Source organism: Mesoplodon mirus, assembly GCF_964341445.2.
Source record: "Mesoplodon mirus genome assembly, chromosome: 12".
In the NCBI taxonomy this organism is placed as follows: Eukaryota; Metazoa; Chordata; class Mammalia; order Artiodactyla; family Ziphiidae; genus Mesoplodon; species Mesoplodon mirus.
In genome coordinates, this window is record NC_138988.1 from 69,658,871 (window position 1) to 69,673,269 (window position 14,399).

Sequence of the window (14,399 nt, forward strand, 5' to 3'; positions counted from 1 at the left end):
ATTTAATCCTCCTTCCAGTTCCATTAGGTAGCTACTATTACTGTCACTGGTTCAGTTGAGAAAACTGCCAAAAACACAGCTAGAAAAGGAACAGAACCAGGATTCAGACTTAGGCTGGCCCAACCTTTGCCAAATACATCTTGTCTTCCTCCATCCTGCCACACACCGCCTGTTGCTTCCTCACCTTGCCCAGTCCTCTGGGGGTAGGATCCATGTGACTCCCTTCTTGTTACCTGTCCTCAGCACCCAGTGGGTGAGACCTGGGGTGCAAGCAGTCGTTGCAGAGGTTACTGTGATTTTGCCCCTGGATGACCTGTCCACAACTCAGGAGGGACTGCAGAACTCACACAGCTCTTGGCCTGAGCCCCTGTTACCAAGCGAAAGGAGGCTTTAGTCAAGGACTCTGAGGGGAGATAAATGCTGGGAGTGGACTCAACTCTGGTCGGGACCCAAGCACCCAGCCCTCCCCAAGACATTGTTTGAACTGGGCCAGGCCACCAGACACAGCCCCTCCCGCCCGCCCCAGCCAGGGTGGTGCTTGTGTGGGAAGGACTTTAACTCCAGCTGCCAGACCCCTGAACGGGAGAGGCAGAGAGGACTGGCCAACATGCACAACTTCCGCAGCCTCCTGGCCCTTCTGCTGCTGCCGCTGCTACTGCTGGGGGCTGCCATGGGCCCTGCCGGAGCCCTCAGTGACGATGAAAAACACGTGATGGTGGAGCTGCACAATCTCTACCGAGCCCAGGTGTCCCCGCCGGCTGCCAACATGCTGCAAATGGTAAGTGTGGCCAGGGCCCCCACCAAACCCTTTCACGGCGTGAGTGGAAGCTATCTCAGGGATTCATCTCTCTGGCAGGAACAGAGTCCCTGACATTGTAGAATTCACAGGCCCCCATAAGCAGCCTCTTTATACAGATGAGGAAACTGAGGCTCAGAGGGACTTGCTGGTCCCTCAGGGGGCTTGCATGTCCCATAGCTGGTAGAGCCAGGCCTGGAAGCCCTGCTCCCTGATCCAGTGACCCCTTCCCAGCACTTCCTAAAATGCATGTGCCCCTGAGAGGGGGAACACAGGAAGTTCCTAACACCTTGGTGAAATGATCTTTCAGATACCTCCCAAGGAGATGAGAAGAAAAAATAGAGCAGCAGGATGAGTCCCAGCACCCAGGGTAGGAGAGATGTACTAAGGAGGTGGGGTGAGAACAGGAACCAGAAGCAGACAGGGCTCTGAATCACACAGATCAAAATCTGTCTCGACCACTCACAAGGCCTGTGATTTGGGGTGAGTCCCTTAACCTAGTAAGGACCCTCAGTTTCCCATCTGTAAAATGATGTCATAATTAGAGCTACATAAATATCAACATGGACAGAATCTCACAGATATAATATTGACTGGGGGAAAATGAAATCTAAAAAAAATATACATACATATATTTTTGGTATAGTAGGGTATATTTACATGAAAGAGATAAAGTGAGAAATTCACCCCCTTCCTGCCCTCCCTGAGGGCTACACTGGCCCTTCTTCTCCAGTCACCCTTAGGTGAGGGGCAGTGTCCAGGGACCCCCTAGCTGGTGCCTGAGAGCCAGGTTGCACCAGGGGTCCAAGACCAGAGTTCTAACAGCTCTGTCCAATTGACTGAAGTGACTCTGGGTGGACCCTTTACCTTCAAAGGCGTCTGTTTCCTGATCACATGGTGCGGGCAGTCCCTGCCCTGAGGGTTAGACAGGATGACCTATGAAAAAGATCTAGGAAGGGCTCCAGAGATGCACACAGCACCGCCCTTCACAGCCCTGTCGGGCCTTGGCAACCAGGAATTGCAGACAACAAACTAGGAGCTCCCGATTCTGTTACCAGCTCTGCCAACAGTTCCCCAGTTGAGGCCTGGAACACATTGTTGGGCCTCAGTTTCCCCATCTGTAGGTCCCTGATGCCCTAGAGTCTTGCTGGCTGAGGCTGGGGGCTACACAGGCTGAAAGCTGCTTTGTAGACAGAGGTGGACCTCAGGAGTGGGGCAACATTCTAGGAAGCAGTTCAGGTATTGATGGGATATGCTGCTGCCTGGTAGGAAGTGATCTGAGGAGGGGGAGATAAGGCTGGACTGGGACACTAGGATAAATTTGGGACAAAGCTTAGGCTCAGCTTCAGCAGCGGTAAATACAGAGACTCTGGAGTCAGATGGCCTGGGTTCAAATCTTGACTTTGCCATTTATTAGCTATGTGACCTCAGCCAAGTTACTTAACCTCTCTGTGCCCCAACTGTAAATCGGGGATGATAACACTATAATAACTCTCTTGTAGAGTGGCTGAAAGGATGAAATGAGTGACTATGTGTAAAGCATTTAGAACAGGGCCTGGCACACAGTAAGTGTGCAATAAGTGTTTGATAACAAAAGAGGGAATGGATCCAGGGTGAGGCAGGTGGGGGTTATCACAGATTCTTCTCTCTCCCTCAGCCTCCAAGTCTAAGCATCACCACTTTTACCTCCCAGAAGGTTCAATTTTTCTTGAATCCCATCTCCCCCCACCCCTCCGAGACCATCTCTTTGACACAACCCTGGTTCAGTCTTTCATTTCTTTTCCCACGGAATTCTAGAACAGCCTCTACCTGCTTTCTCAGCCTCTGGCTTCTACTACCAGAATGAATGATCCAACACTCTGGCCTGACTCTTTTCAAAACCCATCCATGGCTCCCACTGGCTCCCTGCTGCCTCCAGATAAAGCTCCAGCTCCTGAGAAGCCCCACTCTGTGTGTCTGGCCTTGTCTACCTCTCCAGCCTCCTCTCCTTCACACTTTCTCCTTGAGTAACCCGAGCAGCTTATCTGTCCACCACCAAAACGTTTCCGATCTCCATGCCTTTGTTGATGTTTGCCCTCTTCTCAGGATGCCTTTCCCCTCTCCACCTGGCCAATGCCTCATCTTTTAACACTTAGCTTAATGTCTCCTTCTCCATCCTCAGGTTGCACTAAATGGCCCTCTTTTGGTGCCCCTATACTACCCATCGCATATCTGTCAGTTACCACATGGTGGCCCAGTTAATGGTTTATGATACTGGGAACTTGGGCTTCTTAGTCCTTGCTGTTACCCCAGGGCTGGCATAGTGCTCAGGACTGTTGAATGAATGAGTGAGTGGATGAATGAATGGACTTGCTTTCATATGGTGACCAAGTGGCCAGTGAGGGTGGGTACCTTGACTCTTGAACCTCCACAGGGGTCTCTGGACAACTGAGAAGCCTTAAGAATCACAGGAATGACTCTCTAATGGTGGGACTCCAGGCATCCAGTCAGGATGGAAATTACAGCCGAGCTCTGTAGGAGAGACTGCTTTAAGCAGGGTTGTGTCTCAGTCATCAACAGCTGAGAAATGTCTGTTGAGCACTTGCTCTGGGCCAGCACTGTGTCAGACACGCTGAAGGAGCTTACAGTCTAGTCTGGAGCCCTGAAGGTCATCCCAGACACCCTGAGCCTGGTCCCCAGCACCCTGCCCCTTTCCTGCTCCCTATCCTCCACTACTACCAGTTTGAGAGAGCCTCAGGGACCAGTGACTTGGGACAAAAATGCCCACAGAGGGAAAGGGATTCACCTGAATTTACAGCATTTTACTATCCCAGCCCAGTGCTCCCATCCGCACCCCAGGCAGCTGCTCCTGAGAACCCTGTGGCCACACAGCCCCCTCCCCTCAGGGTCACCCAAGCTCTTGGCACTTTATGGGCTGTCTGGCTCCCACAGCTGGCGGGCCCCCAGAGGGTGGAGCAAGAGTTGCTGCCAGGCCATCCATTTCTAGGAGAGGCCAAGGACAGTTTAATGGGATCCAGGCCTCCCTCCTCAATCCCTTGGTCAGATGCCTTGTTAATCTGTCTTCCCACCCACACTGGGCCCGTCCTTCCAGCCTGGGACACAGAACCTCAGAGGCCCTCTAATCTGAAATGCCCCCCACCATCTCACCTGAGGTCCTCCCTGGAGAACACTGCCTTTGGGACCTGACAGCTCTTTGGGCCACCAAGGCTCTGAAAATAGGCCTCTCAGTGAGGGTCTCACACACACACTTAATTTTCTTGGGGAAAGGGGTGGTCCAGTTGACAAGAGAGCAATTGGGAGGGAAGCCCAGAGCTGGTAAAGCCGTAGAGGCTGGGCTATCCCAAGGGGAGAGTGGGAGGTTAAAGGGGGTGCTGGCCCCTCAAGTCAGATTTCTGGTGGGTGGGTAGAGGGAGTGGAATGGCTGAATAAACAACCCAGCCCCGGAACATCTCACTGGACATCGTGTGTGCTTCAGAACAGTTCAGGCAGCCCTGGCAGGGGCATCACCACCCACCTTGCAAATAGAATGATATTAGTATTAATTAATAATCCCATTATCAAAAACATCATCTCATTTTTTCTTCCCAAAGTCCTATGAGAGTTCAGAAAAGTTAGGCAATCTCTCTAAAACCACACAGCTGGCGAATGGTCCCAAGTTTGCCTAACTCCATGGTCTGGGATGGCACCCTCCCACCTCCCCGCAGAAGCTCCCCATCAGCACAGCTGTGTTCCAGATCATGGCCACAAGTCACCCCGCAAGGAGGGGAGGGTCTTCGGCCTCCAGAGGCCCCCCCAGAATACCCTCCACCTTCTTTTCTGATCCTCACCCAATTTAGACATCCGTACCTCCCTCTCCCACCCTCCTTTCCCGCCTCCACTGAGCCCGAGGCGTCCTCACCTCCCCCTCACAACCTGACCCGCAGAGGTGGGACAAGGAGCTGGCCGCCTTCGCCAAGGCCTATGCGCAGCAGTGCGTGTGGGGCCACAACAAGGAGCGTGGGCGTCGCGGCGAGAACCTGTTCGCCATCACGGACGAGGGCCTGGACGTGCCTCTGGCCATGGAGGAGTGGCACCACGAGCGCGAGCACTACAACCTCAGCGCCGCCACCTGCGCCACAGGCCAGATGTGCGGCCACTACACGCAGGTGAGAAGCTGGACGGGCGGGCGGGGCCACAGGAAATAGGCGAGGCCAGGCGGGGCGGGGCGGAGCCGGGCTGGGCGGGCCCACCTCTCCCTTCAGGGCCCGTTAAGTCCCGATTGCATCCTTCATAAAAGTCATCTCTCCACAGCAATTCATGTGTTGTCCAGGCCCCCAACGAAGTCTGCTTCTCAGACTGTCTAAACCATTTTCAGTTGTCTCTTTAAAAGCCACAATCTTCTGAAAACCTAGGCGGCCCCTCTCGGCCTCCTGGTCCTGAAGAGACCTGAATTAGGTGTCCCAGAGCCTTTTTCCTGGAGGGTAGTTACTGTGCCAGGCGATCCTGATGGAGCTCTAAGCAGTCTCGTCCTCTGGCCGAGGTTACACAACGGCTGTTTGCCCCAGCAGTGAAGCGCTTCCCCCCGCCTTCGGTCTTCTCTCTCTCACTGTCCCTCTTGTCATTTCTCAGCGTGTCTAAGTTGCTGCTTCTAATCTGCCAGGGACTGATAAAGCAAATACACAATCTTTCTTCTGCCTTGAAAAACTACATGCAAAATAAGAGAGCAAGCTGTCACCAAGTGAACGTTTCGGAGAGCCTTCTGAGAGCATTTCCTGCCTCGTGCAGTCACTCTTTGCTATGTCAGGGTTTTACTGCATTTTGAAAGTTTGAGTTTGCAGACAAGGGGCATAGGGGTGTGTGTAGGAGAATTAACATTAGTGTTATTGAATTCTTTTTTTTTTTGTCCTCCCAATGCTTATTTGTTGTTCAAACAATAACATGACAAATTTTAAAAAAAGAAAAAGGAAATGAACCAACCATCTTCCCACCCATATCCACCAATTCCATTTTCCAGTGTTTCTTTTAGGTGGTATTTTTAGTGCTGATCTTTAGAGAAGGAAATCCCAACATCACCCACCCAGATCAGGAAGTTGTGAGGCCCCAGCCCTCCCTGCCCCCTTCTCTCTGTTCCCTGCCACCTCTCACACTCCCCGTACAAACATCCTCCTGTAGGAATTGCTGTCAGTGCCCAGCAGGAGTCGGGCTGCCCCATCTCCACCCCTGTGTTCTCTAAGGCTGAGTGCATGTGCATTCTGGGGTCATTTCTGCCTGGGAGATGCTCGACAGTGGTCCCTCGGGAACTCTCAGCTGATTCAAGCAGCAAGACCCCAATCCTGGGGAGTTGTGCAGAATTAACAGCGAGAGCCAGATCTCAACAAAAAACGGGCCTCAGTTTGAGTGACTCCTGGGCAGACTAAGCCTAGAAATAGCAAAGGGAGGCTATATTGGCTTGTCTCAGCCGATGGCAGGGCACAAAGGTTGTTTTGACTTTTTAAAATTTATACTTAAGACAGAATGCCTTCTTCCAGTTAGGAGACCCACACTTAGAAATGGCAGGGCAGGTCCCTGCTTACTTGTGATTTGGGGGGAAGTTTTACTTCCAAAATGGCTCCTCCTGTTCCCTTCCTTGGCCTTTGCTTGTTGTTGATGTTTAAGATTCTCCCATTTGAGATTCATTCCTTTGTTATATCCCTCTTTTAAAATGCAAGGGCCTCTAGGAGGAGCCCACAGGAAGAATTCATGAGGGTCTATCAAAGGGGAAGGTTTTCAGAGGGAGAGAGTCCTAGTGAAATAGTGTGTGTGGTTGGTAGAGGAGAGTAGGCTGCTTGGGACAAATTTCCCCCCAAGCCCCCTGTTCAGAGTTTTGTCCTGAAGCTGTGTGTCCTCAGGGACTTGGATCTTACATATAGGGTTCCTCCTCTCCTCACTCATAGAAGGCTGATGTAGAGAGACACCAGCTAGGAGCCATCTTGCCCAGGCTAAACTGTTGGGTTTGCCCTCCTTCAGGTGGTCTGGGCCAAGACAGAGAGGATTGGCTGTGGTGCCCACTTCTGTGAGAAGCTCCAGGGTGTTGAGGAGACCAATATCCACTTGCTGGTTTGCAACTATGAGCCCCCGTGAGTGGGGAGGGAGCCCTGGGGGAAGGGGGTGGGCAGAGCCAAGGGGAGGGCTGAGCTGGACACAGTCTGAGGAGGAGGAAGGGGGCCAACCTGGGGTCCATACCCTCTACCCTTGGAGGAGCTGCAAGGGCACCCATGGGAGTCTGCTCTTACTGGCCCAGCAAGTTAGGGTAGGGCAAGTAAGACCCAGGGAGCGCTTCCAGACTAGGTGTGTGTGTGAGGGGTAGGGACAGGGGTTGGCAGGGACCCCCCTCCCCCCAGCATCCTCCTCGCCTCCTGCAGGGGGAACGTGAAGGGGCAAAGACCCTACCAGGAGGGAACTCCGTGCTCCCAATGTCCCTTGGGCTACCACTGCGAACACTCCCTGTGTGGTGAGTCCGGGGTGGGGTGGCGTTGGGGGAGGCAGGTGAGGCAGGGGACGCCTACTGGATGGTCTGGTGTCTTCCAAGGCTCCAGAGTGGTGCATGGGCCAGGGGAGGAACCCTCAGCGGCCCCACCCCATCTGGGTTCCCAAGCCCGCTTTACCTGCTTTGCCCTCCTTGCACACCACTTTGGCGCCCTGGCATTCCAAATGAACAGCTTTCTACCCTCCAAGCAGAGGGTAGAGGAGAGTCGGGGGCTCCTGAGCACAGGGGGTGGAGGGGTGGAGGTGGGGGGCGTGGCCAGATGGGTGGTCAGAGGGACTCCAAAGGCCAGGCCTGCAACGCGATGGGTGTTTTAGGAACAGGAATCCAGCGGGAGAAATCCCCTGAAAAAGTGGAAGTGCGTGTGTAGAGAGGGGAAGACTTGGACAAGGAGGTGGATGGAGGGGCAACTGTCAGTCACAAGAAATAACATGTATTATCAATGAGGGACATATTTGCTGGACAGGGTGTGTGCATGTGTGTTTGTGTGTCTTCGTAGGACATTTGATCACCTCACCTTGATTGTGGTGGGGTGAGGGATGCGGGGTCCTGCTTGCAGCACTAACGCCAGGCCTTGTCTCTCTTATCAGAACCCATCAGAGGCCCGGAGGAGGCTCAGGATTTGCCTTACCTAGTAACTGAGGCCCCATCTTCCCTGGCAACAGAAGCCTCAGGCTCTAGGAAAGAGGGTATCACTTCTTCCTTAGCAACGGAAACTCCATCCTTGGTAACAGAGGTCTCAGGCTCCCTGGCAACAAACGCTCTACCTGCTGTAGAAACCAAGGCCCCATCTTCCTTAGTAACGGAAGACTCCCCTTCCATGGCAACAGAGGCTCCACCTTCCTTAGCAACTGAGGTCCCTTCCTTATTGGCAACTCACAGGCTACTCTACTTGGATGAGAGACCGGCTACCCTCCCCAAATCAACCCATGATCCTACCCCCAAATCAGCAGACAAAGAGGCCAGCAGTACAAGAATGCCCTCCAGGAGCCCAGAGAGTTCTCTGCAGCCCAAGATGTCCTTGACGGGGACATGGGAGCCGCTACCCCACTCCCAGGAGGAGGGCGAGGCTGAGGCCGAGTCGCCTCATTCCAGTGAGATCTTGGCCTCAGTTTTTCCAGCGCAGGACAAGCCAGGTGAGCCGCAGGCCGCACTGGAGCACAAGGGACACACCTCCTCCAAGTCCCTGTCCAACTCCCCCAGTGCCTCTGCCACCGCTAATGCCATGGGTGGGCGTATCCTGGCCCTGCAGTCCTCCTTGCCAGGTAAGGCCTGTAGCGCCCATCCTACCTTCCCTTCTGGCTCCAGAATGTCAGCACCCTGCCTCTAGTATAGATGATATAGGCACGGCGGGGCATGCACCCTCCGAGTAGGAGCTTCCTCCCTGGCTGCTGGGCCCCACGTGCATGCCTTGGTAGGGTGGGTGGGAGGTCAGGCAGAGCTGTCTCCAGGCTAAGGCAAAGCCTCTCCCTTCCTGCAGGTGCAGAGGGCCCTGAAAAGCATGGCATCAAGTCAGGGTTGAACTCGAGCCCTGGGCACGGCGGGGGCCTCCTCCTGGGGCTGCTGCTACTGCCTCCCCTGGTGCTGGCTGGAATCTTCTGAAGGGGTCACCACTCAAAGGCAAGGCCTCATGGGGGGGACCCTAGCCTCATGCCCACTCTGGATTGTCTTTCTCCAATAAGAGACCACAGCTTCCTGGAAGGTCCTCTCTGTGGCCCAGCAGCCTCCCTTCACCCTAGCCAGACTCCAGGCCAGAGGCCTTGTGCCCTCAGGAGGCCTCGACAGGGACAACCCTTGGCACTGCCCCAGGATGCCTCTGCCTTTGGGGAGGTCCACCCCTCAGCCAGCTGCAGATTGTCCTGAGCAGTGTTCCTGTGGCCTATGCCCACTCTCCAGCTGTCCTGTGGCCACAGTCCTGCTCTCCCAGGGACAGAAGATCTCAGGGCCTCCCAGGAACCCCTCAGCCCCTTCCAGTCCCCTGGCCCCTTCCTTGAGCCACTGGAGTCTAGGGCTGTTCCCAGGAGTGCTTCCTGCCTTCCCAGGGTGAAGAAGTCAGCTGTCCTCCTGCCAACTCCCCCACCCTGTCCCCAGCCCGCCAAACAAGATGTTTCTTGGCTGAAGTCCCTCTGGAAGGGAAAGGCTGCAGGGCATGTGCCTCATCCACAGACATCTTTGGGGGCATGGGGCCTGGCCACTGCGAGCTCAGGTTGCTGCCCACTGACTGCATGTGTCTGGACCCCTTCTGTTCCTCCCATCTCAGTCTAGGGGGTGGAGGTGGTGGTGAGTGAGGACTCTGGGGAGGTCCCTGCCTGCCTGGCCTTGGGTTGTCTACCTAGGCAAGGTAAGGGTTCTCCCTGAGTGTCTGGTCCCCTAACTTTCCTGTTTAGCAGGCAGCGGGTGTCGTGAGGGGCAGATGAAGGACAAGCCCCATCTGAGAGGGGTTCTATGGGTGGGGCAGGCAGGGACCAGGGAAGGGAGGCAGCCCCTGACTCCTGAATAAAAGCCCGTGTAAGAGGACCAGTCGCCGTGCTTGCGAGCAACAGAGGGGGTAAGGGAGGGCTCTTGGGCAGGAGGCCCTGAGAGGCTCACCTCTTCCCCTACTGACTCATGGCAACTGTTCCTTCTCCTTCACACGCCCTCTCCCCCAAACACTCCATTTAGTTCTTTGAGGCACTTTTCCTTTCCTTCCTAACCCCCGCCCCCAAATCTTCAGGTAGCCGGCGGAAAGGGGCTAGGGCCAAGGGTTGGCGAAGGGTGCTGGGCTGACTCTCCCAGCCCTGGGAGTCACTAGTGGAGCCTAGCTGGGTTCGTGACCCAGGATCAAGGAGTGGCATACGACCTCTTCACAGGGGTCCTGCTGGCACGCCCACCCAGGACACAAGGTCTGAAATGTACCTCAGCATGGTTTGGCCAACCCCTGGTGCTTAGAGGAGTCCTGAGAAAGGGCTCTGGAGTCCCAGACACCCTCCAGGGAAGCACAGGATTGTCCCGAAGTGCTGTGGGGCAGGCAAGCGCAAGTGTGTGAGTAGGGCTAGCAATGGTAGGTGATGAGGGCAGCCTGGGACCCAGCTTGGGTTGGTGGGGAGGGGCAGCTAAACAGGAAGCATCCAAATAGTCCAGGGCTGAATGCTGTGTGTGTGTGTATGAGATGATAGACTGTATCTCCATTAAGGTATAACTCATATAACATAAAATTCACTCATTTAAAGTGTACCACTCAATGGTTTTTAGTATATTCACAGGGTTGTGCAACCATCACAATTTGGGAACATTTTTATCACCCCAAACAGAAACCCAGCACCCCTCAGCAGTCACTTCCCATTTTCCCTCCACGGCCCCCAGCCCCTGCCCTAAGCAATCACTAATCTATTGTCTCTATGGGTTTGTCTATTCTGACATTTTATATAAATAGAATCATACAATATGTGGCCTTTTGTGTCTGGCTTCTTTCACTTAGCGTATTTTCAGGTTCATCCATGTTGTAACATGAGATAGTACTTTATTCCTTTTTATTACCAAGTAATATTCCTTTGTATGGAATATATTTATCCATTCATCAATTGTTGGGCACTTGGCTTGTTTCCACATTTTGGCTATTATAAATAATACTGCTACAAGCATTCATGTAAAAGTTTTTGTGTGGCAATATGTCTTCATTTCTCTTGGGTACATACTAGGAGTGGTATCATATGGCTACTCTGATCATATAGTAACTCTATGTTTAACTTTTTCAGGAACTGCCAGACTACTTTCCAAAGTGGCTGCACTGTTTTACATTCCCACCAGCAATGTACAAGGGTTTCAATTTCTCCACACTACCAACACTTGTTACTGTCTTTTTTGATTAGAGTCATTCTAGCGAGTGTGAAGTAGTATCTTGCTGTGGTTTTGACTTTCATTTCCCTGATGGCTAATGATGTTGACCATCTCTCCATGTGCTTAGTGGCCATCGGTATATCTTCTTTGGAGAAATATCTACTCAAGTCTTTTGCCCATTTTTTAATTGGGGTATTTGTCTTTTTATTATTGAGTTGTAGGAGTTCTTTACATATTCTAGATACAAGTCCCTTATCAGATATAGGATTTGCAAACATTTTCTCTCATTCTGTGGGCTGCCTTTTCAGTTTTTCTTGATATCCTTCAAACACAAAAGCTGTTAATTTTGAGGACTTCCGACTTTTTTCTTTTGTTGCTTGTGCTTTTGGTGTTACATCTAAGAAACCACTGCCTAATCCAAGGTCATGAAGATTTATGCCTGTGTTTAAAATTTTTACGTTAATTGTGTGAATTAAAATGTGAATGTTTCTTTCTGGACTCCCAATCATATTCCATTGACTTATGTATCTATCTTTACGCTAATGCCACACCATCTTGATTACTGTAGCATTGTAGTTAAGTTTTGAAATTGGGAAGTGCAAGTCCTCCAACTTTGTTTTTTTTCAAGACTGTGTAGGCTATCATCCCTTGAATTTCCATATAAATTTTAGGATCAGCTTGTCAAATTTCTGCAAAGAAGTCAACTGAGATTTTGATAGGGATTATGTAATCCACCATTTTAGCAATGTTAAGGCTTCCGATCCATGAACATGGGATGTCTTTCCACTTATTTAGGTCTTCTTTACTTTCTTTCAACAATGTGTTATAATTTTCAAAATATAAGTTTTGTAATTCTTTTGTTAAATTTGTATTTTATTAATTTTTATGCTATTGTAAATGAAATTGTTTCACTAATTTCATTTTCACTTTGCAAGTGTATAGAAATACAATTGATTTTTGTACATCAATTTTATATCCTGCAACCTTGTTGAATTCATTTATTAGTTATAACAGTATTTTCAGTGGATTCTTCAGGATTTTCAATACAATATCATGTCATCTGCAGAGACAGTTTTGCTTCTGCCTTTCTAACACAGATAATATTTCATTTTCTTTCCCAGTTGCCCGGGCTAGACCCTCCAGTACAATGTTGACTAACGGCAAGAGCAGAGCCTTGTCTTGTTCCTGATCTCAGGGGAAAAACATTAGGTGTTTCACCATTTGGTATAATATTAATTACGGGTTTTTCATAGATGCCATTTACTAGGTTGAGGAAGCTCCCTTCTCTTTTTAGGTTTTTGAATGTTTTCATCATGAAGGGATGTTGAATTTTGTTAAACACTTCTCCTGTGTCTATTGAGATGACTGTATGGTTTTGTTCCTCCTATGGACAGAATGTATTACATTAATTGATTTTCAGATGCTGACCCTGCTTGCCTTCCTGAGGGGGGAAGGGCGTCCCTCCCTTTGTGGGCCTGTCTTCGCAAGCTAGTCCCAAGTTCTATGAGGTGGTCAGGTGAGGTAGCCTCTGGGCAGAGCCAGACTGTGGAGGCCCAAACCCATCTTTCTCAGTTTTGGGGTGGGATGTACCAGCCTCCTGCAAAGCAAGAACACCTGTTTCCAGCACTCAGGTTCCAGCCCAACCTGTCATATGAGAAAACCTACTAAGACCAGCAGCAGGAATCTCTTTGGAAATTTTGGGGGGTAAATAACAGAAGCCAAGACATGGTATCCCATAGTAGTCAGGGAGGGGAGGAGAATGGGAGGGCAGGTTCAAAAGGAGGGCAGGGGGCTGGCACTCTGAGGCCTCGAGGACCAGAGTAGGGCAGGTCTGCTCCTGCACTCTGCTGCGTGACTCCCAGGCATCTGGGCACTGGCACAGCAACAAGGGCTACAGTAGGGCCCTGCAAAGACCACCACTGCCACCTCGGGCTTCATCACAGGGGGTCCCAAAAGGTCTGTCAGAGGACATTCCAGCTTTGTCCATTGGAATTAGGTTTTCCAGGAGGGGAGGGAGGTAACTGGGTCCCCACAGGGACATTCCCACTCCTGTCACCCCTCCTTTTGCTGACAGCTCAGCTCCCCCCACCTACCCCCCAAATCCTCCACACCCCTCCCCCACCAATTCAACCCAATCTCCTTTCTCAGATAAGGACTCTGTCACTCTAGTTTCCAGGACTGAGAGGAAACATGCCAGGTGCTAGGGGGGGTTGGGGGAGGGGAGCAGGTGAGGCTTCAGCCCTCAAAGAATGAAAGGTTCAGGAGACAAAGGGAGCATTTACCATACACAACACACGCACCTTAATACTGAACTGAAAATGGTTAGGAATAAAAACCTGTACTTTGCTCAACTAAAAACCGAGACAGAGCATCAAAGGTGATTTTCTTGCTGTTTCTGGGTGGAAGATAACCTGGGAAATGCAGTCAAGACCCTGAAATTCAGAAATCCCAGGGTATTACCTGGTAATGGCACTGCTTCTCCTCAAAGTGACTTGACAGGCCCACCCACGCTGGCTCTTTACCTTGGTGGCTTCTCCAGACACCTAGGAGGAGATGGCTGTCAGAGGGAGGGGCTCTTCAGGACCAGCTCAGCTCAGACTCCTGAATCTGGGGGACCACAGGAAGAAATTTCTGCAAAAACAGGACTTGAGGGTGGAACAATGGGAAGAAAAGTTACCCCAGGGCAGTGGTCAGTGCCATGGGAAACCACACTGGGCTAGAGAAAGGTCATGTGCTGTGTGGCAGACACACCTCTAAAGGGCCTTCCTCCTCTACAGAATTGATGCCAGCGAGGCCTGGCCTGCTCACCTTGCCATGTGCTTTCCCTCCCTGCCACTTCAGCTGTCTGAAGTGAGTGTGAGATCTTAGTAACCCCCACCAATGTACATTTACAGGATACCTGCACAGGCATGCTCCTGTGTTCCTGGGGAACAAGGATACATAAGGTAAACTGGGGCAACTGTTACTAGGCCAATGGGGAAAACCAGTTCTGCAAAAGCATCCCAGGGCCTTCCCTGGGCATGACCCAGCCCATACCTGTGAGGAAGTATGACCAAAGTCCCAAATCCCAGCTCCCCGAAGCCATCTCCCCTAGAGCAAGGGCAGAGAAACATCTGGGGAACCAAGCTGGCCCTCAACTGGTATTAAAACCCCATCAGCTAGCTGGAAGCCCATGGTCTGTAGGGGCCAGCATATTCCATTTGTCAGTTCTGCCTGTTTATAGGCAAAAGCAAATGTTGGGCAGAAGCAAATGAAGGGAGCTTTGCCTTTTCCAGAGAAGGCCAA

At 51.6% G+C, this 14,399-nt stretch overlaps 1 protein-coding gene across 2 annotated transcripts; it reads left to right on the top strand.

The window, feature by feature from the left end:
- Positions 1-580: 580 nt before the first annotated feature.
- PI16 (peptidase inhibitor 16) lies at positions 581-12,087 on the top strand. Of its 2 annotated transcripts, none has more exons than XM_082637159.1 (7): positions 581-778; positions 4,720-4,941; positions 6,782-6,891; positions 7,177-7,265; positions 7,889-8,563; positions 8,779-8,918; positions 11,033-12,087. In XM_082637159.1, exons 1-6 carry the CDS (start codon positions 608-610, stop codon positions 8,898-8,900), a joined length of 1,389 nt encoding a protein of 462 aa, XP_082493285.1. In that variant the 5' UTR covers positions 581-607; the 3' UTR covers positions 8,901-8,918; positions 11,033-12,087. The 2 variants fall into 2 exon arrangements, with proteins under 2 accessions (XP_082493285.1, XP_082493284.1); XM_082637158.1 differs by having other exon boundaries at positions 602-778; positions 7,889-8,434.
- The last annotated feature ends 2,312 nt before the right edge of the window (positions 12,088-14,399 follow it).

Excerpts from the sequence above, each read along its gene's own strand:
- PI16 (XM_082637159.1), top strand. The coding sequence starts at position 608 with ATGCACAACTTCCGCAGCCTCCTGGCCCTTCTGCTGCTGCCGCTGCTA. Across the intron at positions 6,892-7,176 it reads GTTTGCAACTATGAGCCCCC|GGGGAACGTGAAGGGGCAAA; the intron begins GTGAGTGGGGAG and ends CGCCTCCTGCAG. Across the intron at positions 7,266-7,888 it reads CTGCGAACACTCCCTGTGTG|AACCCATCAGAGGCCCGGAG; the intron begins GTGAGTCCGGGG and ends CTCTCTTATCAG.